At 38.6% G+C, this 22,787-nt stretch overlaps 1 protein-coding gene across 1 annotated transcript; it reads left to right on the forward strand.

The window, feature by feature from the left end:
• The first annotated feature begins 738 nt into the window (after positions 1 to 738).
• CAT (catalase) lies at positions 739 to 19,634 on the forward strand. The gene is made up of 13 exons (XM_031593334.2): positions 739 to 1,003; positions 6,610 to 6,781; positions 7,922 to 8,032; positions 9,366 to 9,496; positions 10,159 to 10,263; positions 11,120 to 11,245; positions 12,220 to 12,411; positions 12,956 to 13,108; positions 13,890 to 14,028; positions 15,429 to 15,559; positions 16,181 to 16,288; positions 16,793 to 16,879; positions 17,312 to 19,634. The coding sequence occupies exons 1-13, from the start codon at positions 938 to 940 to the stop codon at positions 17,375 to 17,377; spliced, it is 1,587 nt and encodes a 528-aa protein (XP_031449194.1). The 5' UTR covers positions 739 to 937; the 3' UTR covers positions 17,378 to 19,634.
• The last annotated feature ends 3,153 nt before the right edge of the window (positions 19,635 to 22,787 follow it).

Below are 22,787 nucleotides of genomic sequence, written 5' to 3' on the forward strand. Positions count from 1 at the left end.
ATAGTAAGAATAGGGGTGTCCTTTCTCACTCTTCACAATGTTGAGTTTCTTGTTGAGGTAGAAGGGATTATGAGATTCTGAGACAGCGACAAAAACCATCCCAAGTGAGACTGGAGAAGAGAGCAGTTTGCTGTTCTCACCACTGAGAAAATGGAGAACCATTAACGATAATCCTTAGAAGTGTCCAGACCTGTAATCGGAGGCCTTAAGTAACTATCTACCTGATAGGGAATTATCTTATTGAAATAATGAGTTAAGCTGCTTTTTATATCCGTTCAGAAGTAAAGCTAACCTTGCAGAAAAGCATTTTCCCCCCTTCAGAGGATCATAGGATCATTAAGGTTGGATGGACCGCTAAAATCATGTAGCCCAGCAATCAGCCCATGCTTGTAGCTGCTCCAAACCACGTCCCGCAATACCACATCTGCCTTTTCCTTAACACCTCTAGGGACGGTGACTCGACAGAGCTGGGGGACCTCGAGATTAAAAACGCGTAACAAAACCGTAGCTACACACAGCTAATGAGACGCACCCCGGCTCTAACGAACGAGGCAGCACTTCGCAGCCCACGGGGAGGAGCCACGTGACCCTCGCCGCCCCCAGGCTGAGTCGCAGGGCGCCGCCGGCGTCCGCGCACAGCACCTCACCCCGGGGGTGGGGGGGTCACCCCTCTCCCCTGATTGGCGTTCCTCTCAGCCATTCAGAGCTCGCGCTGCCCGCTGGACGCGGGGTTATTGGTCGGGACGGCGAGGGGGTGGGCGCAGCGTCGGAGTAGGTACCGTGGGTGCGGTCGCTCCCGCTACTTGCTGGCGCGGTGCAGCTCGGTGGGACTGACTCTCCGAGGTTGGTAGCGAGTCCAGTCTCAGAAGCCCGTCCTACGCGTGCTCTTCTCACACCGCAGCGCCCTTCCTGCCCAGGGGTCTTCTAAGCTTGCAAAATGGCTGACGGACGGGATGTCGCCTCAGAACAGCTGAAGCGGTGGCAAAGCCAGCGGGGCTCGCAGGTACCGCCGGGGTCTGCGATGGGAGCGAGCTGTCGGGCGGTTCGCCGCCGGCGGAGGGCTGCCAGGTGGAAACCTTGTAATGCGGGGCACGGTGAGGGCGAGTTGCCTTTAGCCAAAAAGGGGCGGCTGCCAGCCGGGCGCCGGAGCCGCTGGCACGGGCATCTCGAGGCTCAGCCGCCTCTGCTGGGCAGGGCTGGGGCTGGGGCTGGGGCTGGTCCGTGCCCGGGGTGGGCTGGGGGACGCTTCCCCCCACGGGAGGCTGGCTGGGATCGGCTGTCCTGTTACCGCAGCGGTAAGAGTCGGTGAAAATCGGATTAGGGAACGGTACAAACCGTGAGGGACGCTCAGCAGTGCGTGGAGATGTGTTTACCAGGTTGCATTGGGGTGAGAGGTGGGTTGAAATCGCGTAAACAACAATATAGGGCGCTGCCTTCCAAAGGCAGAGCGTGTGCCAGAGTGCTTGGCTGAGGGTGTAAATGCCGCACCAGTTCGCTGCCGTTCCCTTTCAGCGAACCCCTGTGCCACTTTGCTGCTCGGAATCTGCTGACAGGATATGCATGTGGTGTTAAACGCTCCTTCTACTGGTTGAATAGAACGGCAGCCTTCCTAAACACGGGTGGCTGCCGTAGTTCCCACTGCTCGTAGTTATCCCTGACTTGGTTCCGTTCTACACAGCACTCTATGTAAACAATGCTCTGACGATCTGTTGTGGCTTCGTCATATTCCACCATGTTTTATAGTATTCTCATGTACTGCAGCTAACGCCGTTTGTATTAGTGCCAGCTCTTCTGTAGTGAAACAGCATTTAAATATAGGCCAAGGTTAATGTGAGGATTGGGAGTTAACACGGAGCCTGTGTTGCATAAGGAGTCATGAGACCTCAAGAGGGAAAGTAGGGGTGACTTATTAGAATTTTAAAGTGACATATGTGAGGTGCGAAGTATCAGTAATGCCTGGAAGAATGCACTTTGATGTATGGTGTTTACAGCAGCTGTGACTAAAATCCTCCTGGCTTTGTTTCCTTCCTTTCTGCGACAGTGGCTTCAAATCTGCATGTTTATCTTTTAGGGCTTCGACTGTATGCAGCTCCCAACCATTTGAAAATACAGGCATCAAACTCAGCTCCGAAAGTAGTCTGAGAGTTCTCTTAAAACTAACGTGGTTTTCCTTCTCTCCCCTCACAGAGATGGAAGTTGTTTTGTGTGCCCTGCATGCCATTATCCTGAAACTGAGGCGACTATATATATCCTGCCAGTTGGAAGTGTTTGTACTTCTAGTGTCAATATTGGACAGAACCTCTCAGAAAGTTTGCCTACACAAAAAGACCTTGCAGTCATGAAAATCTTAAGTTTTTTTTAATATGATTTGTTTCAAGAAGATGTATTTCTAGCTGTTTCTAGTGGTCTTATGTTTGCATCATGGAAGAAACAGATAATGAAATGACCTGTCAATTTGAAAAGGGCTGTACTATCTCTACAAACCTTTTATATTTTACTGCATACATAGCTTCCAACTGACATACAGTTTTCTCCTTTTCAGTAATTGTTCTGAAGGTATTATGAAACCACAGATGAATCAAAAACTTCTTTTTAAGGCTGGGAAAAGAGCCATTGTTTGTATATCCTTAATGACCATTACTGGTGTCTTGCAAGGGCAACATAGAGCAGAAGGCTGTAGGTATATGGGTTATAGTCCTGCTGCTGAGCTTAGAATTTGTATACAGTTTTGAAAGGATGAGCGGGGCTCTTATGTCAGCATGACTTCTCTGTGCCTTGATGGACATGGTGAAACTTGCTGGGATTTCTTTTAATCACATTACAAACTTTTCCTGTCTTAAATGAGTTTTGTAGTCATCAACAAAAAATTGATTAATTTTCAGCTGATAAAATGACTGAAAATCAAAGAAAAAATAGTGCAGGTAGTTGGGTTTCCAAAGGGGCGGAAAAAAGTTTTCCCTATGCAAACTAAAATTTTCTTGACCAAAAAGTTCATTTAAAAACGTTAAGATGTGTGAGCTTTTTATAGTCATATCTGCAGACCATTTCATGTTTGAAGAAAGGGCTTTTCAAAGCAGAGGCTTAGAATGGATTTCAAAATGGGCTGCTTGAAGCTTTCATACCCTAATATGGAAAAAGGCTTGGGATAATGACTGAAAAATTGCATTGCACTAACTTGTGCAAAGTGACTATCTCTAAGCAGAGTATTTTACGTTAACTAGGCTGAATGACTGGAATGGATAAATGAATTTTTCCTGAAGTCCCTTGAATATGGTAGTGTCCTACTGCTTACTTTAATATATCAAAATTGTAATTAAAAAAAAAAAAATCAGCTGTAAAATGACAACTTAAACAATCACCTCAAATTATAAACCTCTTAATTATGCTTTATCCTCTATATTTTTAGGGGTGCTAAATTGTATGGTGTCTGCGTGTTAGAATATCATGTTAAGAAACTAAACCCTTAGAATAATTCGGGATGGGAAAATTTCCTATGCAGTCTGACCGGGTGGTTTCTCAAAGTGAGCAGTAAAATCCCTTTATTTGATTTAAAACTGATCAAAATATAAGTATGTGACATACAATCAATAGAAATAATATTGACAACAGCTTCTGCTTTTCCGTTTTTCCCTTGACAAAGTAGAGATAATGTTTTAATTAAAGCATCTATTCCTTTGGCTTACCGTTCCTTTTTGTTGTTGTTGTTGTGTTTTAATGCAGTACCCTGTAGAATAGCACTGTCACCTTTAGAGTAGCATATTAATACGTAGCACAGATATACACACCAGCGGAAAAGAGTTTATATGTCTGTATTTAGAAAAGTGGAAGTAGAGACTGAATAGTGCTGTACAATTCCAGTAGATGTTTCTTAAAGTTGTCTCAGAGTGGCTGTTTTTTCTCCTCTGGTACAGAGTCACTCCTGCTGTACAAACAAGCAGTGCTTTGGAGTGGGCTACGGGAACAGTATGGAAGGAAGGGGGGAATGAGGAGAAATATGGTCTTTTTCAGGCAATTGATTTAAAGAGGCAAAAAGTTCTTATTTCCTGCCCTTTTGACGGGATGTTTGTTGACAGCAGTGCTTCTGGCAGTCCCAGTCCTTCAGTGGCTTATGAGTCCAGGATGACCATTCCTTGGATTTGTTCTTGCTTATATTATTAGCACAGGTCTTCCAAACTAGTAAAGCCATTCATGAGTACTTTCTAGTCTTTTCTGTGACTACAAATCTTTCCTTGTGACTTCATCCCTGTACTGACGTTACTTTCCCCTTTTTTCCTTACTACTTTTCAGTAGTTACTCTCTTTCATGCTTTTTCTCCCATATCCCTTCTTGTCAGGGGAGCAGCAGAGGGGTCAAAATGAAACTTACATTTTAAAATCACCGCATTGTATTTTACTTGAAGAAAGATGAAGCTTTGATAAATACTTCTGAACCATAGAAGACATTCTGTCATTGTATATGGCTTTAACTCCCGTTCTTAAGTGGCCGTAGGTATAGTGCTGTTGATATTTACAGCCCTATGATTTCTGCAAGTATTCCAGAATCATATGCAATTTTCTTGCATATAGTTGTGGCTTAACCCTGGCAAGCAGCTCAGCACCATGCAACCACTTGTTCACTCTGCAGGTGATGTGGGAGAGAGATTTGGAAAGGTAAAAGTGCATTAACTCATGGGTTGGCGTGAAGACAGATTACTGGGTAAAGCAGAAGCTGCACGTGCAAGCAAAGCAGAACAAGGAATTCATTCCTTAGCTTCCCTTTGGCAAGCAGATGTTGTGTGACATCCTTTTGGTCAGTGTGGGTCAACTGTCCTGGCTGTGTCTCCCCAGCTCCTGCTGTCAGGGCAACATGAGAAGGAGGAAAGTCTATGGCTCTGTGCAAGCACAGCTCTGCAACAACTGAAACATGGGTGTGCTGTCATCACTGTTTCCATTAAAAAATCCAAATATTGGTATTGTGTGAATATCTACAAAGAAAATAAATTCTATCCCAGTCAAAACCATGATGTAACCACCCCTTCTTCCACAGCATGCTCAAGTCCCACATTTTTTCTAATGCATCTTCATCCTCTGGTTTGCGTGGTTCCTGCTGTTGGACTTAACTGTAACACACAGCTCAACCCGTAGATTACACACTTTAAAGCTGCGTCTGTTACAGTTTCTACCTTCGGTCCTTTCAAACCAGTCTGTACGGTGTGACATAATGAACTCTTCTCCTTGCTTTTGCTCAAGCCTGGGTTTGCCTATTAGCTGTAGTCCCTTGGAATTGTACCTGCTTCTACCTGACCTTACAGTGAGCCACAATCCCTTCGGATGTCTGTCTGCTATGCTGTAGACTTATCCACGACCATAGATGCTTTGAGGTCTGCCTGTTCTGGTGTGAGCTTATTAATAGAATGTAGCCTCTTCAGGAGCATACATCCTGTGGCGCTGACTTATCCACAGTGACTTTGAGGTGTACCTGCTGTGGTGTGGCTTTTTCAATGGGCCTCGGTCCCTTCAGAGATTGCTTCTGACACACCTGCTGTTGTGTTCTTATCCACAGATGCTTTGAGGTACTTTCACGTGGCCTTATCCACAGACACTGCAAGGTGTATCTGCTGTGGTGCAGTCTTCCCCATGGCCACAGGTGTGGGCTTATCTGCAGGGCACAATCCCTCTGAATAGAGTTCAGTCTGGAGTTCCAGCCTGACCAGCCCAAGCTGTAGGTGTTATCAGAATGTTCACTGGCACAGCAAAACAAGCTGATAAGGAAGTAGAGGAAATGGCAGAGCAAAAGCAGCCACTAACAAGCACCAAAATCCTACCGTGCAGTAAGTCAAGTAAGCCCTGATAGCAGCTAAACAGACTAATACATCTGGTTCTAGTGCAGTCCCCACTTGTATCAAATCTGTCATCGTCTTGAACCCTTTATGCTCCACTTTGGGTGGCTGGAAGGATGGAGTTATGGTATGTCACAAGTGAGCAGCTCTGCACCACAGAGCCACTTGCTCGCTCTCCCTGGATAGGATGGGAGAGGAAACTGGAAAAGTAAACCTGAGAACTTGTGAGTTGTCAGATTGCTAGGTAAAGCAAAAGCCATGCATGTGAGCAAAGCAAAACAAGGTATTCGTTTGCTACTTCCCATTGACAAGCAGATGTTCAGCTGCTTTAGGAAAGCAGAACTCATTGTGTGTAATGGTTCTCTGGGAGGACAAACGGCTTCACTTCCACTTTTACACTGGCTTAAATTGCAGAGCATAATGCTGTGTGGTATGAGATGTCTCCTTGGTCAGTCTGGATCAGCTGTGCTGGCTGAGCAGCTCCTTGTGCACCCCAGCCTGCTGGCAGAGCAGCATGAAAAGTTAGTTTGTTTGTTAACAAGCACTTGCTCTGTGTAAGCACTGCTTTACAACAACTGAAACATCAACATGCTATCACCACTGCTTTCCTCAAAAATCCGGACCGTGGCATCATATAAGCCCTTACAAAGAAAACTATCTCAGCTGAAACCATGATACATACTTTTTTGTGTGTCCTGTGACACAGCAGTTAATGCACAGATATGTGCATTATGTGGCTTAGATAGAGAGCTTTCAATTTCTAGTGTTAATAGTCATTTTCTTACTTTCAGAAGCCAGATGCCTTGACCACTGCTGCTGGCAATCCAATAGGGGATAAACTGAATATTATGACAGTTGGGCCACGTGGACCTCTTCTTGTTCAAGATGTTGTTTTCACTGATGAGATGGCTCATTTTGACAGAGAGAGGATTCCTGAAAGAGTTGTGCATGCAAAGGGAGCAGGTATGTTTTATAAATGCAGTTTTCTCTCAGTGGGATCAGGTTTTAAGAAGCTTTTGAGGTGGCATATCAGTACAGTTGGATTGAATTGTATTATAATCTATAATTTAATTAACAACAGAGCAGCAGGTAAGGCCTGATTTAGAAAAACCATGTGTAGGTCTTTGATCCAAAGGTAAATGGATCAAGTGTGTGAGATTTTAAAAACAAACAAGAAACCACAAACCCAACCAACCACAACAAATACCTGCAATAATTTAATTATAATAAACAGTTAATGTGCTATAAATCTGCAGTTCTTGATTAAATTTATACCACTCATTATGCCAAGGGTCAAAGCTGAAATTTAAAGCAGTGAAACTATTAAAAATATAGAAATGTAATTATAGCCCTTTGATTTATTTTAAATATTGTACTATTCACTGTACTCTCTGCTTCATCTGTCTGTTGCTTCATACTACCCTGTTCTCTGAAAGGGTGTCTTAGCCATCTGTGTTTTAATATTTGTTTCTGTGTTTTTTTTTATTAAAAACTTCACTCTTTAAAACCTGACGTATCAGTCTGCCAAAGAAAGATGATCTTTAATACTTAAATTAGAAAAATGTCATGTAGAACTAGCACCACTGGTTTCTGTTACACGTTGCTGTTAAACAATAATGGGACTGAATTTTATTGTAATATAAATCTGTAGAAAAGGTCGTCTTTGTAGGGTGGAGAGAACTGTGTTGCTTTGCCTTGTTTAAAGATGGACCATTCATTCTGCAACATTTACTAAGATCAAAGAAATACTTATCTTCCTCTGAGGTAAATGTATAAAATCTTGGCAGAAGAGTACCCAAAGAGTTACTGTTTATTATTTTGTAGAGTAGAAGTGAGATCTGTATTGCTGCCAAGAGCTGTTAGCAGTCTGTTAAGATGGGAGTGGGGGAGCACACAGTGCAAATACTAGATTGTGTGATGTAAATTTTAATCTGTAAAAACAAATTGGTGGTTTAGTGCAGAGATTTAAACCAGTATATTTTCATGTTTTGTTTTATTTTTTTTTAACTTAATGTTGTGTGTTTAACAATAATTGAATAATATATGTGCTCTTAGTGAAAGGAAATTATGTAGATCTGATTTTTTGAAATTATATTTCTTCAGGTGCCTTTGGCTATTTTGAAGTGACTCATGATATTACCAAGTATTGCAAGGCAAAAGTGTTTGAACACATTGGAAAAAGAACTCCAATTGCTATACGGTTCTCCACTGTTGGTAAGGCTCTAAAATTGTGCATCTTCATACATACATCTCATACGTACATACATACACATATATATGTACATATAAAATCTCATTGTTAACACTGATATCAGTGTTTGAGTTGCAGGATGCTTACATTGTCTTTAAGATATTTGAAGTGTTTCCTCCTCTGTGTGTTTTATTTAATTTTTAAGACCTTAAACAATAGTGAGCTGGTTCTACGCCTTGTGGCATCAGCCCACTGTTTTTCCCCTGGAATATGAAAGAAAGGGTAGTCTGTACTATTTTTGGTTCTGATGGAAAGCTTTGTTTCTGGAGGGATCACGGTCAACACTTGCAAACTGCAGTTTTACTCTTTAAATTTGAAGACCTGAAATCTCTTATACTGTAGGAATGCTCTGGAGAAGAATGCTGCTAAGTGTATTCTAGGCAAGTAGAAATAAATAGTCAATAATCTAAACAATCTTGTTTCTTTTGCTAAAGAATGAATGCATGAATTAGCAATGTTAAGTATGCATTACAAAGCAATACAGCATACCTGATTAAAAAAAAAAAAAAAGGATCTTTTGAAAGGTGTGTATTACTAGAACAGTTTATTATACTTAAAAAAAATTCTAATGAATATTTAGTTTGGAAATAGCACTGGAAAAGGGAAGGAAGAAGCAAAAAAAAAAAAAAAAATCTCAAGGACCTGTAGTTTTTGGCTTACTGGCCTTTCTCTGGAATATTCTACTGGGGAGAAAAGGCATGTAGCTGAGCTTGATAAGTAGATAGTGCTGAAGTGGGGAGTTGCAGTGTTACCTTTCCTTTTCCTGCTGTTTTTGAACATGTTTCTTCTGAGCTATTTTGTAGCAGACAGAATCATTTTAAAAGAGATAATGGGTGTCCTAGTTATTTCTTAATGGTGGCTAACATTAATAGTTGCTGAATGCCTCCAGAACACTTGCTGACATATGGTGGAGGGTACTTTTGCTGTGATATAAATTCACCTGCTGAAAAGATTGCTTTGGATAAAGCAAGGGATTATTTAAGTGTTGCGACTCTTCTGTAAGAAGTTGCATTTTCACTGGGTAAGCTGCTTAGATTGCTGTTCTCCAAGTGAGAGCTTTAACAATGGGATTTGATGCACAGAAAATAATGTACTTTACGTAATTCAGCCGCTTCAGGCACTCCCCGAAGTATTACTGCAAATATGCAGAAAATTCTTTGAATGTAATAGATTTTAATTAGAAATAAACAACAACATAAACCATTCTCTTAGGATCTTACGGCGTATTCTCAAGTTTCATAGTTTTATACTTTGGTTTCTTATCATAATGCTTGTATATGTTTGTGTTTCTTCAAGCTGGAGAATCTGGGTCAGCTGATACAGTTCGTGACCCTCGAGGCTTTGCAATGAAATTCTATACAGAAGAAGGTAACTGGGATCTTGTGGGAAACAATACACCTATCTTCTTTATTCGGGATGCAATGTTGGTGAGTAAGCACTGAAGATGATAGTATTTTGTGGAAGAGACTAAAAGTTATTTTATACCTTATTCTTGCTTTACTGAGAAGCAAGAGTTGTTTTGACATGCTTTTAAATTCTATCCAATAGGTGTTCCAAATGGTTTTAACTTGAAAAGGTGATACTTAAGAAATAAAAATAAAAATAAGAGCTAATACTCGATTACTTGCATTGCTACTTCCACACATGCCTAGTTATTTGCTAGTGCACATGCCACAGGATAACAGCCAGCAAGTTAATACAAAGTGGCTTTAAACTTCCAGTTTGATCAGCTTCACTAGTGTTTATATGCAAATTTAAGAACATTTGCCTCTCATTTTATTGGACAGAAGTTGAAAGCATTTTCTGTCTTTGAACATCCTGTTTATCCTAATGTTAAAATTTTGCTTTCATAATCAAATCAGTAAAATTAGGGTAACAAATTTGGTTGCAGGAAGTAAATGACAACAGAAGATTTTTCTTAAACCTTTCTAATCCTCCAATGTTTTGTTCCTTTAATAGCTAAAAATGTACTGAATAAAACTGTTGATCTTGTTTTGTACAAGGTTTTGCTTATTATATCCCATGTATTTGGGGATATGAAATAAAACTTTTTTTTTTCTCTCTTCTCTTTCCTTCCTGGACAAATTAGTTTCCATCTTTCATCCATAGCCAAAAGAGGAACCCTCAGACTCATTTGAAGGATGCAGATATGGTATGGGATTTCTTGAGTCTTCGCCCCGAGTCTTTGCATCAAGTAAGTTTCTCTTCTTGAATTTCATGTTATAACAGCATGTTTTTAACTGAAACTGTTTTGTCTGGAAGCCTACATGGTGATTTAGGCACCGTAATGGTCAAAAGCTTATAATACCTTTGATACCTCCTAAGGCCATTAGTACTTTCTTCTAGTTTTGTCTTTTTTTCTTTTAAAGACTATGAAGAAGCTAGACTTCTCCCATTTTTGTGATCATATTTTACATAGAGACGGAAAGAAAGTTCATATGATTCTTTAATACTAAAGCCATGGGAGAGCTGATTAACAACAAACTGTATATTAATGTTAGCATATAAAGAAGAATGCTATTAGAAAAGCTAAAGAAAATTGAAATGCAGTTGTGTTTTTTAAAATGAACAAATTAATATAGGAGTTTTCCAGTTACTACTGCTTGGGAATGGAGATGCAGCAGGCATTGCTTCTGACTGTAAACCGGAAAAAAAAAGCATTCTGAATAACTTTGGTGCTATGTTTATTGCCTAAGGACACTGACGGGTTAGTTATTCAGGACTTAAATTTCCAGATTTTCTTCATTTTATAGAAAATTTTATTTAAATATCTATGCTTTCATGCTCTGTGCTTATAGAGAAAATCGTAACATTATCACTAGGTTGATGTGTTTTTCCTTTAATATTAAAAGTGGGCATCCCTGTTGCATGTGCAAAACCTAAGCAGTCTTGGTTTATTAAGTCTTAGAAACTTAAATTTCTCTAGGATGTAGATACAAGTTTTAATGTTAAATATTTACAGTGATGCATATCATGTAGTAAGTGACCTTATTCTCAAGTGGTTGTTTAATTAACTGGATGAGCTAATATTGCTGGATTCTTCTCTTTAGGTGTCTTTAATGTACAGTGATCGTGGTATTCCTGATGGATATCGCCATATGAACGGATACGGATCTCATACTTTTAAACTCATTAATGCTAGTGGGGGAGCCGTTTACTGCAAATTCCATGTTAAGGTGTGCTTTTTCTCCACTTATTTATTGGAAGTAGACTTTATACTGAATTAAAAAATCAACTCAAAGATTGTCTGAATGCTCTGAGTTTAACTTCTACTTTAATTCAGAAGAGAATTACTTAGTGTTATATACTCAACATATGTTGTGTGTGTGTGTTTTCAAATCAGTTGCATGCATTTAAAGTACATAGATGATGTTCCTTAGAACTGCTACATCGATGTGTGTAAAGTCAAACAATATAATCCTCTACCTGAGAGCTCTGTGGTTGAAGCTCGTAGAACTTTCCTACTTCTGTTGGGAAATAACTCAATAGCACATCTCGCTTGCAAACAACTTCCCTTCAGTTTTAAAGACAGTGGATCTGCTTAACTTGTTAAACTTCAGCTAGTGGAGCCTGGATGCTTACTCTTGAACCAAGGTTTGAGAAACCATTGTTCTAAACTAAGAGGGATTGCATAGCAGCTTTTAGTCTCTGAGTTGTCAGAAGCTTATTAAAATGACGATATGGTTCATGCTGAAGATGTCAGAGAAATTGAAGGGGAAGAAAAGAAATTTCAAAAGAATATCTGAAAAGATGGATTCTATGTGAATCTTGGACTTTCAGCATTGAGGGCCGCTACCCTTCTGTCAGTTTATTTTAGCACATGGTCTGTGGGAAGAGATGAGATGATGGGACAGTAAAGGAGCACTCCATCCTGTGAGGGGAAAGAAGAAATATCTTCACTTTATGTGCTGTAGAGATCGTATTTTCATGTTTGTTTTTATGTGGCATAGCATTACTTTTATTTCTGTTTTATAAGAGAGCTCATTTTTATTTGGAAACCAGCTGTTGACTGTATTGTTACCCAAACTGATATTGCTATAGACTGGGACATCATGCTCTTAGTTCTTGAGTCTTGTTAAAACACATTGCTATTATTATTATTGTAACTTCTGCATGTAATACCCAGTTCTACTGCTTTTGTTGCTTTTAGACTGATCAGGGCATCAAAAATCTTTCTGTCGAAGAAGCAGGAAGACTGGCTGCTACTGATCCTGATTATGGAATTCGTGATCTTTACAACGCCATAGCAAATGGAAACTATCCTTCCTGGTCTTTCTACATTCAAGTTATGACTTTTGAAGAAGCAGAGAGATTCCCATTTAATCCTTTTGATTTGACTAAGGTATCTCTCTTACTCTTCCTTGCTGAAACAGTTGCACTGTGTGGTCCTGATGTTGGTCTTGTTTCACGTCAGACTTCCAGTTGCTGTTCCAAAGAATGGCACTTTGGAAGGCAGTAATGTGAACTTACATTTTTTCTGTAATATTGCCCACCCCCAAAACGTCTAAATACTTCTGACCTTGAAACTGCAGCATGACAAAAGAAAGGCTAGTTTATCTAGTTGCATTTTTTTAGTAGTGGAAAACAATCATGCTACCAGTTCCACATACAATACTGCATTCCTAGGCATCTTTTCAAGTGCCCGTGGGTATTTCATTTAAGCAATCAAGTGCTCTGGGATTATGCCACGATGAAATTATTTGCACGAATGCTCCGTGTGAATTTCAGAAGACACATTCCCTAAAATGTCTTAGCAAAGTAGGAATTACTTCAATAATGTATTCTCTCTCATTTGAAACTTTTATTAAGCAGCACTTGCCTGTTTTATTATTTAAGCTGCATAATACTAATCACATTGATTTTAATGCATGCATTTTCTGATATAGATTTGGCCACATGGTGACTACCCTCTCATTCCGGTGGGCAAGATTGTCTTGAACAGGAATCCTGTCAATTACTTTACAGAGGTAGAACAGATGGCATATGATCCTAGCAACATGCCACCTGGTATTGAACCCAGCCCTGATAAGATGCTGCAGGTAATCTACTGTTTGTGTAGTACTCCTCAGGTGAAATCTCATGTTTTGTTTCTGAAAGCATTGCAATCGCTTTATGTAACAGCAGTAAAATAACTGGAGCGATGGAAAGCAGGTGAATTTTTGTCTTTAAATAATCACAATTTGTTGGTATGATTATCCAGTGTTTAAATACTAAGAGAACGGAAACAACTAAAGGAATAGAAAATCCAAAATTTAGAGGGTATCTGCAATAACTTGTTGGTAGGAAATCTATTGGTCTGACAAGACCACATAAGACCTCAGCAGCAATGCTTGCTTACCTATATAAAATATTTTAGAATTGAGAATGCTTGAGTGTGAGAAGTGGACTTCAAATGCTCTGAAACACAGAACTAATCTTAAATTTAAACTTAAATTTGAAAATTGCTTACAAGTAGGAAAATACTAGTATTACTCCTTGCTATTTAGCACTGTTGTGGTATTTTTAATTTCTAGGCATGTAACTCTTCTCCTGTGTCAGGACCAGGTTAGTATTCTGAAACAAACTTGTTGGTAATTGGTAGGAAATAGCAAGTTGTGTAAATACATCTCCACGTGCTGTTCTTCACAGGTATTTTTGTGAAGTCAGTTTGTGTCTGTGTCACTTTGAAGGTGCTTTAAATTATGTCAAGAATATATAAATGTGCTAAGGAAACAGTCTTCTGCCTTTTACTGTTTAGTATATAATGATTTTAATTGGGATATACCTCATAACTGCTACTTGCTGACAGAGCTTTAGTAATGTCTGTGATGCATGTTTTAGGGTCGTCTTTTTGCATATCCTGACACGCACAGACATCGTCTGGGACCAAACTATCTGCAAATTCCTGTGAATTGCCCCTACAGGGCTCGTGTGGCCAATTATCAGAGGGATGGGCCAATGTGTGTGTCTGACAACCAAGGTATTAATAGAAATCCTTTTAAGTATTATATCTTTGAAGTTACTGCAGCTTTTCACACGGATTAAAGCTTTTCACAGCAGATTAAAGATATTTATTAAATAGTTTTTTGACTAATTTTTTACATTGCGAGAAACATTACGAAAGCATGTTAACATAAACGTCTTTTTAACTATTTAAAACTACGTAGATGGTGGTTACTAAACTTCTGTCTTGTATCAAGAAGCTGATGTTTCCAAATTGGTTATCAAATTTTATGTGTGTAATTGTCACTTGTGAAAAATATTCATTTGCAATTTGAATATATGTATGTTGTATGTATGCATACAAACTGTGTATACATACATATAATGGCTCTATATCTCTTGCATTAATCCAGAAAATCAGACTTTGTTTGAACATTTGTGTAAAGAGTGTATTTGAAATCATTTAGTTTTATTTAGAAGCTTTAAAACGCACGTTAAGCTTCACTTGGTTGAAAAGTTTACAGATTGGTCGTCTTCAGAAAGGGGACTTGCAGGAGAGCATGGCCAGTCAAATTAGTTCATTAACGGCCCTAATTGGTTAATTCAAAGACTTCCAGGGACAAACGTTTTAACAGTTTGAATTGAAAAGTTCTAAAATACTAATTATTTAATATTAAGTATGCCTTGGAATGGTTTCACAAGATAATTACTTTTTCTTTGTTTGTACTTGTAGGCAAAATTCTGCTCTAAAAATTAGAGCCTAAATCTTTTAATAAGTCTATATCTGCATTTTTTCCCACCAGTTTCCAAGAAACTGAAAGGCAGGAATGTAAATCCCAAGACTAGAATTTTAAATTCAGCTCTGTTGCATGATACGTTCTGTCAGTATTTGCCCAGTATTGACTGACTTGTATCTAAACATAAACAAGTATGTACTTGAGCTTCATTTCATGCCAAAACCATGCATTCCTCTGGGCTATGAAAAAAACTTCATAAAGGAGGAAGTGGAAATGTTTGGAAAACAGGAACTTGAAAGCAGCATTTAAGAAGCTTTGTAAGTTCATTGTGTTGAGAATAAATTGTGTAAGGGTCAAATTCAACAAGATTTCAAATAAGCAGACGGAAGTATGTTTTCATTGCCTTTGGACTAAAATTTTGAATGACTCCTATGACTTTATTTAAATTCTGAGCAATAGTGTAGAGGAAATGTCCAGAATTCCTTATTTTTGGAACAGCAGGTTTTTTTTATCCTGAGATCTATGTAAATTCTTCTTGTACTAAGTGCTTTTTAAATGCTGGCTAGAAGAATGCTGCTGTTGATAACCATATATTGATAACTGTTTTCAGTAAGGTGAATCAAAATCGGAAAATTGATTTTTAGATTATTTCTGTTTATTTATTTTAATTTTCTTAATTTTTTTTGTATTCCCTCTTCAGGTGGTGCCCCGAACTATTATCCAAATAGCTTTACTGGTCCAGAAGATCAGCCTGTTGTGAAGGAGAGCCGCATGTCTGTCTCGGGAGATGTGCAGCGTTTCAGTAGTGCAGATGAAGATAATGTGTCTCAGGTATGATGCGTAAAGGGACTTTATACTGCTTATTACAGAAGATGAGCATATAGTCTGTATAAACAATATTAATAAGGATCAATCAAACACTAATATCTTTGCATTTGGGCTAACCTGAAATTAAGTGCTTATGAAATTATGAAAGATCTCTGTACAGCTTAATAATGATTAATAACTGAATTCTTGCTGACAGGACTGTTAATAAATTCTTATAGACCTCTGACATCATATTCTGAGCACTCATATCTAGAGAGAGTGGTGTTCAGTTTTCCTGCAACTGGTCTATGCAGACACCAAAACTAGAATATGCATGTAATGTTATGAGCTCCAGTTCCTTAATTTAGAGTGCAACAGTACATACGTGTTTTTGTTAACTAGGTAAGCATCATTGATTTTAAGCTAGAAATGAAAAGGGTCGTCAGTGCATTTGCTGGGGTTGAGAACAAAACCGGCAAAAATTGGTTGCTTATGGAGTTGAATTTAAATGTTGCCTTAATGCCTTAAATGTAACTAGTGATAGCTATTATTTCTTTGATAATAATGAATCCAAAATAACGGGCTGCTGCTGGTAGAATGACTTGCTTTTGGAAATTTCAAAATAATTTATTTTCTAATTATAAGGTGCGAGACTTCTATCTCAAGGTGTTGAAGGAGGATGAACGCCAAAGGCTGTGTAAAAATATTGCTAATCATCTTAAAGATGCTCAACTTTTCATTCAAAAGAGAGCTGTAAGTAATCTGTTTGCTTTCAGTCTTTGCTCTTTTTTTTTCTTGCAGTCTTCCAGGCAGTCTAGCAACTTTGTCAAAATAGCACTGTGCTCATGGAGACAAAGATGAGGAATTCTGCTTCTAGATAATCTGCAGACTTTTCTTTCTTATGCAGTAATTGCAAATACAGAACATTTTAATGTGTGAATATGTATAAATAATGTAGAATATGTTGGAAGGACTTGTTCCTAATGAGAAAAATTAGATGTTGAACACCAGGGATGTCATTATGTTTACCTTTGCACTTCAAAAATCAGATGATTTGTTTAAATTCAGGAAAGGTCTTTTATATATCCTTAAAGAAACAATGATTCGTTGTATTCATTGCTGCTTTCTGCTTGCTGAAAATCAAACTGTTTATTTTGAAAAAGCTTTTCCATCGTTCTTTTCTTCCTCCTATATATTCTGACTATAGAACACAGGATAGGGGAAATTTATTGCATTTTATGTTGTCTTCCTGTTTAGGTGAAAAACTTCACTGATGTCCATCCTGACTATGGCGCACGTATTCAGGCACTGCTGGACAAATACAATGCTGACACTGGGAAAAAGGTGCACTAATGACTTGTGTTGCTGAATTTTGTTGAACCAAATATTTTAGTTTTATTCGTATGTTTACCAGAATGAAGAATCTGTTTTAACTTGCATTTGATTTTAAATGGGAGAAGTCAATGCATGTGGAATTACAAAATGAGGGAACGTCACTTTAAAAAAAAAAAAAATGGGTTAATCAACATTTTAATTTAATGTAGTTAATTGCTTTCCAAAGGTTTGGAAAATAAGTGGAATTGCTTTGCAAGGTGTTCAGGTTGATTTTTCGTACCAAACGATTATCTACTTTCTGAAGTGGTAAAAAACACTTTAATGGGACTTTCTTGACTACACAGAATAAGAAATTATTGTGCAGTTGTACTTTTTTCCTGCAATTTCTGTGACTGCTTTAATGGAACTTGCTCTGAATATTTCTCTTGTATCTCTTCTTAGGATGTAATTAGGACGTACACACAAGCCACTTCTCGTGTGTCTGCCAAAGAGAGATCCAACTTGTGAAGTGTGCTGCAGAGAATTACCGTCCATACAGCTGCAGGACAACCTGTTGAAAATGCTATTGAATGTGGCGGAATTCCTCACAAATTTTTTACAGGCTTGATTTATTAAGCTTTCAAGTGCCTGTATTTGTACTGGAAATAGTAAGTAACACAAGCTAACAATCCTAGTGCCTTTCAAGACTAGTGCTTTACTGCTTGCTAAAAACATGGTGTTTTCAAGGAAACCAATTAAAAAGCTTTCATTTTTAAGAGCAAACATAAATTCAAGTTCTGTTCCATTTTTTTAAATGTAAAACTTTCTCTGGCTAAATTTCACAATAAGGCTTAAATAATGATACTGTGATTATCCTTATGGATAAACTTGTTCATGTTAAAAAGCTGATATTACTTAGAATTTCTAGTAAAGTAGTTACCTGAATGTATTTGTAGGTGCTTTCTTATGAATTTGTTTTGTCTTCCTGAATAAAAATAATGCCTATGCAGTAGTTCTGGTAAAATATTGGTTATTTCTCATTCCTGTTGTAAAAAATGAAACTGAATAGGAAGCTTATCTCATATATGTAATTTTCATTCCAAACACATATTGAAGATAACAAATCTCTGCTTATTAATGCAGTGTCAGAGATAACTGATCTAAGGGAAATGGTGGGGGCAGTTACTTTCTACTTGCATAGACTTTACAATCAAAGCGATTACATCTTACAAGTCCATAGGGAGAGAAAAATGTTTTTTCTCATTTACAAGTATTTAAATTGAAAAACATTGATTTTTCCAAATGTGTGGAATATTAACCTCCAAATACATTGATTTACAAGCTTAGATGCCTTAAACTATTCCCAATAGCTCCTGAAGTTATTTGACTGCTGTAATCTGATGTTGCTGCCTGTTACTTAAGCCAGCGCTGGTTTTCAAAATTCTAAGTCTAATTGAAATTGTCTGTTTGTATGCATGCACATTCATCTATGTAGGGATAAAAGGGATAAAATCTGATTTTAGACATATTGAAATGTTGTACACTGTTTGCAATTTAGTTAATCAGCACAAAAAGAAATTGCAACCCTCTGGATTGAGAAGTGTTCGTTCTTCTGATAGTTTGAAAGGATTTCTTTAGCATATTGATATTTTATCTACAATTTTGGAGTATAATCTTTAATAGTGTCTTATGAACTGAGACATAATGAAAGTGCTTATATTTTAGCTGTATCCTGAGCTCTTAAGTTTTATGATAATTACAGAATTTCTGGTTTTATCATACATGAATATGTGTAGTGTTTGCCTAAGAAAGTACAGTCAGTGGCTGAATGTTTTACAGTACGTTCATACAACAAAGCCATGGCTTAAGCTACTTTTTTTTTTTTAGAGGCCAAAAATCCTAAGTACTTTTTCTTAATGTACTTGAAAGTATCACCCAGTTATGAGGTAACTAGTGTTCAAGCTGATGGTTGGAATTTAGAATAAAAATTTGTCATACCCATTACCCATTGAAGCTGTTCCTAATAGAGTAAAAATGTTTTCTAACTGTGCTCCGTAGGCAATTTGCCATGCGTCTATAATTCCAGCAAGTGTTAATAATTTTGTCTGTTACTTTTCCCTCTTCCCTTACCAAAGAGAGAGATCAGTATATATATATAATCAGTCCAGATCTTAGTTACACAACATTGCTCTCAATATGAAATATACCCTTTTCTTGCTTGCCTGCTAATATTGCTTTACTAGCGTTTGGATTGAGAGAAGCACTGAATGATGATAAAAGATTTTAGAGCTCAGCTACTAGCTTTTAAGCAAATATTATATCAGTTTCAACAGTTGGTGCATTTGCAGATCTAGCTTGGATTGTTTTTTGAGTAGGGATACTTCTTGATTTGGATTTCAAGCACGAATTAGCTTTATGAGAAGTGATACAGATAGACTGAAAAAAAAAATTGATAAAGTACTGTTAAGTAGAAACATTGTAGAAAGCTATTCCAGCTCATTTACATACTAAGCTATTGTGAAAAAACATCTGTGTGATAAAGTAAAATTATATTAAATGATGATCTGTTTTATTCTGGGATTTGTCTGGGATAATTGCATGATCAGGCTGGTGGGAAATGAAAGAGCTGTACAAATGGGTGGGAATGTTTCTTGCTGACACAGAAAATCCTAATGAGTTTTGGGAAAGAGTATGCAAGAATTAATCTGTAAGTTTCATGATCTCTGGTAAACGGATTATGTTGCCTTTCTTTTGTTTCTGAAATAAAACAATTAAAAATTTCTTAGCTACATGTTGCCTTTTTTCTGAGTATATATTCAATCAGTTTATTTTAAATGAAAGTATGAATTTGTTAATTTGGGTTTTTTGAGGGTTTTTTGTGTTGTTTTTCTTTTTGTTGTTGTTTTGTTTGTTTGTTTTGGCAATAGAGCAGAAGCCATTGAAGTTCTGGGGAATTGGTATCTATTTTAGACCACAAGTTACTTGGACTGCACAAGCTCTGATGAAGACTGTGTAAGCAAACAAAGGTTTTAGACTCAGAGTGACAGTTCAAATTCATGTGATGATGCCAACAAGTAAATTCTATTCAGTACTGATATGGCAAATTATCTGTTTGAAACCTTCTCTTTAATTTGTAAAGCCTTCTGAAGAGAGAATGCTGTTTGAATCTGTAGTACAGCAGTGCCTGAGAATGTGTACCCCGTGAAAGGTGAAAAAATTGCTTTTAAACTTCACTCTGGCTTTTGTTGATGGAGTCTTCCTTAAGGCTCTATATGCTAAGGGACCTTTTGATATTCTTCATCTAAAAATTTCAATTTACAGAACAGTCATCCAGTTCATCCAGTTTTTCATCAAAGTTAATTCATTCTGTTGGATTCTATTAATAAAGCGCACACAGTTGAAATAAAACACTTGAAACATGTCTCAGTGTTACCATAAAGCCTTTCAAAAGGCTGTCAGTATAGACAGAAGTTGTTCTTCAATATATATCACCCAAACGTTCAACTTACCTTTTCTTTTATTGCACTTGCTACTTTTTCTTCATGGGCAAGAAACAGAGGTATCTTGGCATGGCTCACACAACTGGATTGCTGTAATGGATGGTTATTTCCTCTTGAGGAAAGATAGGCTGGCAAGGTGGTGGAGTTGCTCTTTATGTAAGAATGTATTGAGCACCACTTGGAGGGGAATGGTGATCAGGTGGAGAACTTGTGGGTAAGAATTAAGGGTCAGGCTAGCATAGGTGACACTGTTGTGGGTGCGTGCTACAGACTGCCTGATCAGGAGGAGGAAGTGGATGATGCCTTCTACAAACATCTGGAAGTAGCCTTACCATCCGTGGCTCTCATGGAGGACTTCAAACATCCTGATGTTTGTTGTAACATGGCAAGGCACACAAGGTCCAGGTGGCTCCTGCAATGTGCTGATAACTTTCTTACACAGGTGATGGGAGGGGCTGATGAGGAGGGGTGTGCTACTTGATCTTGTTTTTACTAACAAGGAAAGGCTGGTCAGTGTTGTGGCGGTTGGGGGAAGCTTAGGATGCAGGATGGTGGAGTTCCAGATTTTGTGTGGAAGAAACAAATCAGTAAATGGAATTGCTGCCCTAGACTTCAGGAGAGCCAACTTTGACTTTTTCAAAGATGTACTTGGAGGTATCCAATGGACTAGAGTGTTAGAAGGTAAGAGGGCCCGGGGGGGCTGGTTGGCACTTTAATACCACTTCTTTCATGTTCAAGATCAGTGCATCCCTCAGAGTAAGAAATCAGGGAGATGTGCTAGAAGGATAAACTGAAAGAAAAAAGTTCATGAAATGTGGAAGAAGGGCCTGTCCACTTGGGAAGATTACAGGAATTTTGTCAGGGCCCGTAGGGGTGCAACAAGGAAGGTCAAGACCCTCTTGGAATTAAACCTTGCAAAGGAAGTGAAAGATAACAAGAAAGTTTAGGGGTTTTTTTATTTGTTCATTTGTTTGGTGGTTGTTTTTTAAGTATGTCAACAGTAAAAGGAAGACAGGAAAATGTGGATCTGGGTGCCTTCATAACAGGACGTGAAAAGGCAGAGATTCTGAATGCCTTTTTTGCTTCAGTCTTTATTGCTATGACTAGCCCTCTGCAATTTCAGACTGTGGAGGGATGAGACTCTAGGTGAAAGAAGACTTTCCATTTGTTGAGGTAGGTCTGTTCAGAGAGCATCTAACCAAAATCAACACACACAAATCCATGGGCCCCAATGGGATGCACCCACATGTGCTGAGAGAGCTGACAGAGGTGACTGCTGAACTGCTCTCTATCATCTTTGAAAGGTCTTGGCAAATGGCCAGCGTCACTCCAGTCTTCAAAAAGGGCAAGAAGGAGAATCTGGGAAACTACAGGCCAGTCAGCCTCACCTATGTCTCTGGAAAGGTGATGGAACAACTTGTTCTGAATGCCATCTGCAAGCAGTTGGAAGAGAAGGTTATCAGGAGTAGTCAATGTGGGCTCATGAAGGGGAAATCATGCTTCACCAACCTGATAGCCTTCTACAGTATCATTGCTGGCTGGGTAGATGAAGGAAGAGTGGATATTGTATACCTTGACTTCAGCAAGGCATTTGACACTGTTTCCCACAACATCCTTGTTATGAAACTTAGAAAATGTGGGGTAGATGAGTGGGTGGTGAGGTGGATTGAGAACAACAGAGGCTTGTCATCAGCAGTACAAAGTCCAGTTGGCAGGCCTCTTACTAGCAGTGTTCCACAGGGGTTGGTTCTGGGTCTCATCTTGTTCAACATCTTCATTGGCAACCTGGATGAGGGAATAGAGTTTCCCCTCAGCAAGTTTGCTGATGATTCAAGCTGTGAGGATTGGCTGATGCATCTGTGCTGCCATCCAACAAGACCCAGACAGGCTGGAGAGTTGGGCAGGGAGGAGCCTGATGAGGTTGAACAAGAACAAGTGTAGAGTCTTGCACCTGGGGAGGGATAACTGCAGTACTGGCCTAAAACTTAAATGCAGGAAATTCTGTATTAATGCGTAGAAGAACTTCCCTTCCAACCCCTATGATTCTATGAACTGTGTGCCTCATTCATGTTGTAAGGTAACCTTTGCAAAATAGTGGCTAAACACATCTACTGATCATGAGATGGAAAAGGCATTATGACACAGCACTCCTGGAGGTTTTAATAAAATGTTTAACACAAACAGCTGTTTCTTAACTTCAGTGGCATGGCCAGATAAAGGCATTCTGAACAAATGATTGTAGTTAATAAATCATACTGCCAATTGTACTAGTTTAGAGTAGAGGTTAGGCTAAAACTTGAACAGCATCAAGTCCAAGTAAAACTAAGCTCTAGTCACGCGAAAGACCAAGGAAACATCTTGTGCAGTAGTAGAATGGGCTAGATAGCAAACAGTTACATTTTATTTTAACTCTCTGAAGTTGTGTTTAAGACTGAGCA

Source organism: Phasianus colchicus, chromosome 5, assembly GCF_987193195.1.
Source record: "Phasianus colchicus chromosome 5, bPhaCol1.hap1.1, whole genome shotgun sequence".
NCBI lineage: Eukaryota > Metazoa > Chordata > Aves > Galliformes > Phasianidae > Phasianus > Phasianus colchicus.

Excerpts from the sequence above, each read along its gene's own strand:
- CAT (XM_031593334.2), top strand. The coding sequence starts at position 938 with ATGGCTGACGGACGGGATGTCGCCTCAGAACAGCTGAAGCGGTGGCAA. Across the intron at positions 1,004-6,609 it reads AAAGCCAGCGGGGCTCGCAG|AAGCCAGATGCCTTGACCAC; the intron begins GTACCGCCGGGG and ends TCTTACTTTCAG. Across the intron at positions 16,880-17,311 it reads ATGCTGACACTGGGAAAAAG|GATGTAATTAGGACGTACAC; the intron begins GTGCACTAATGA and ends ATCTCTTCTTAG.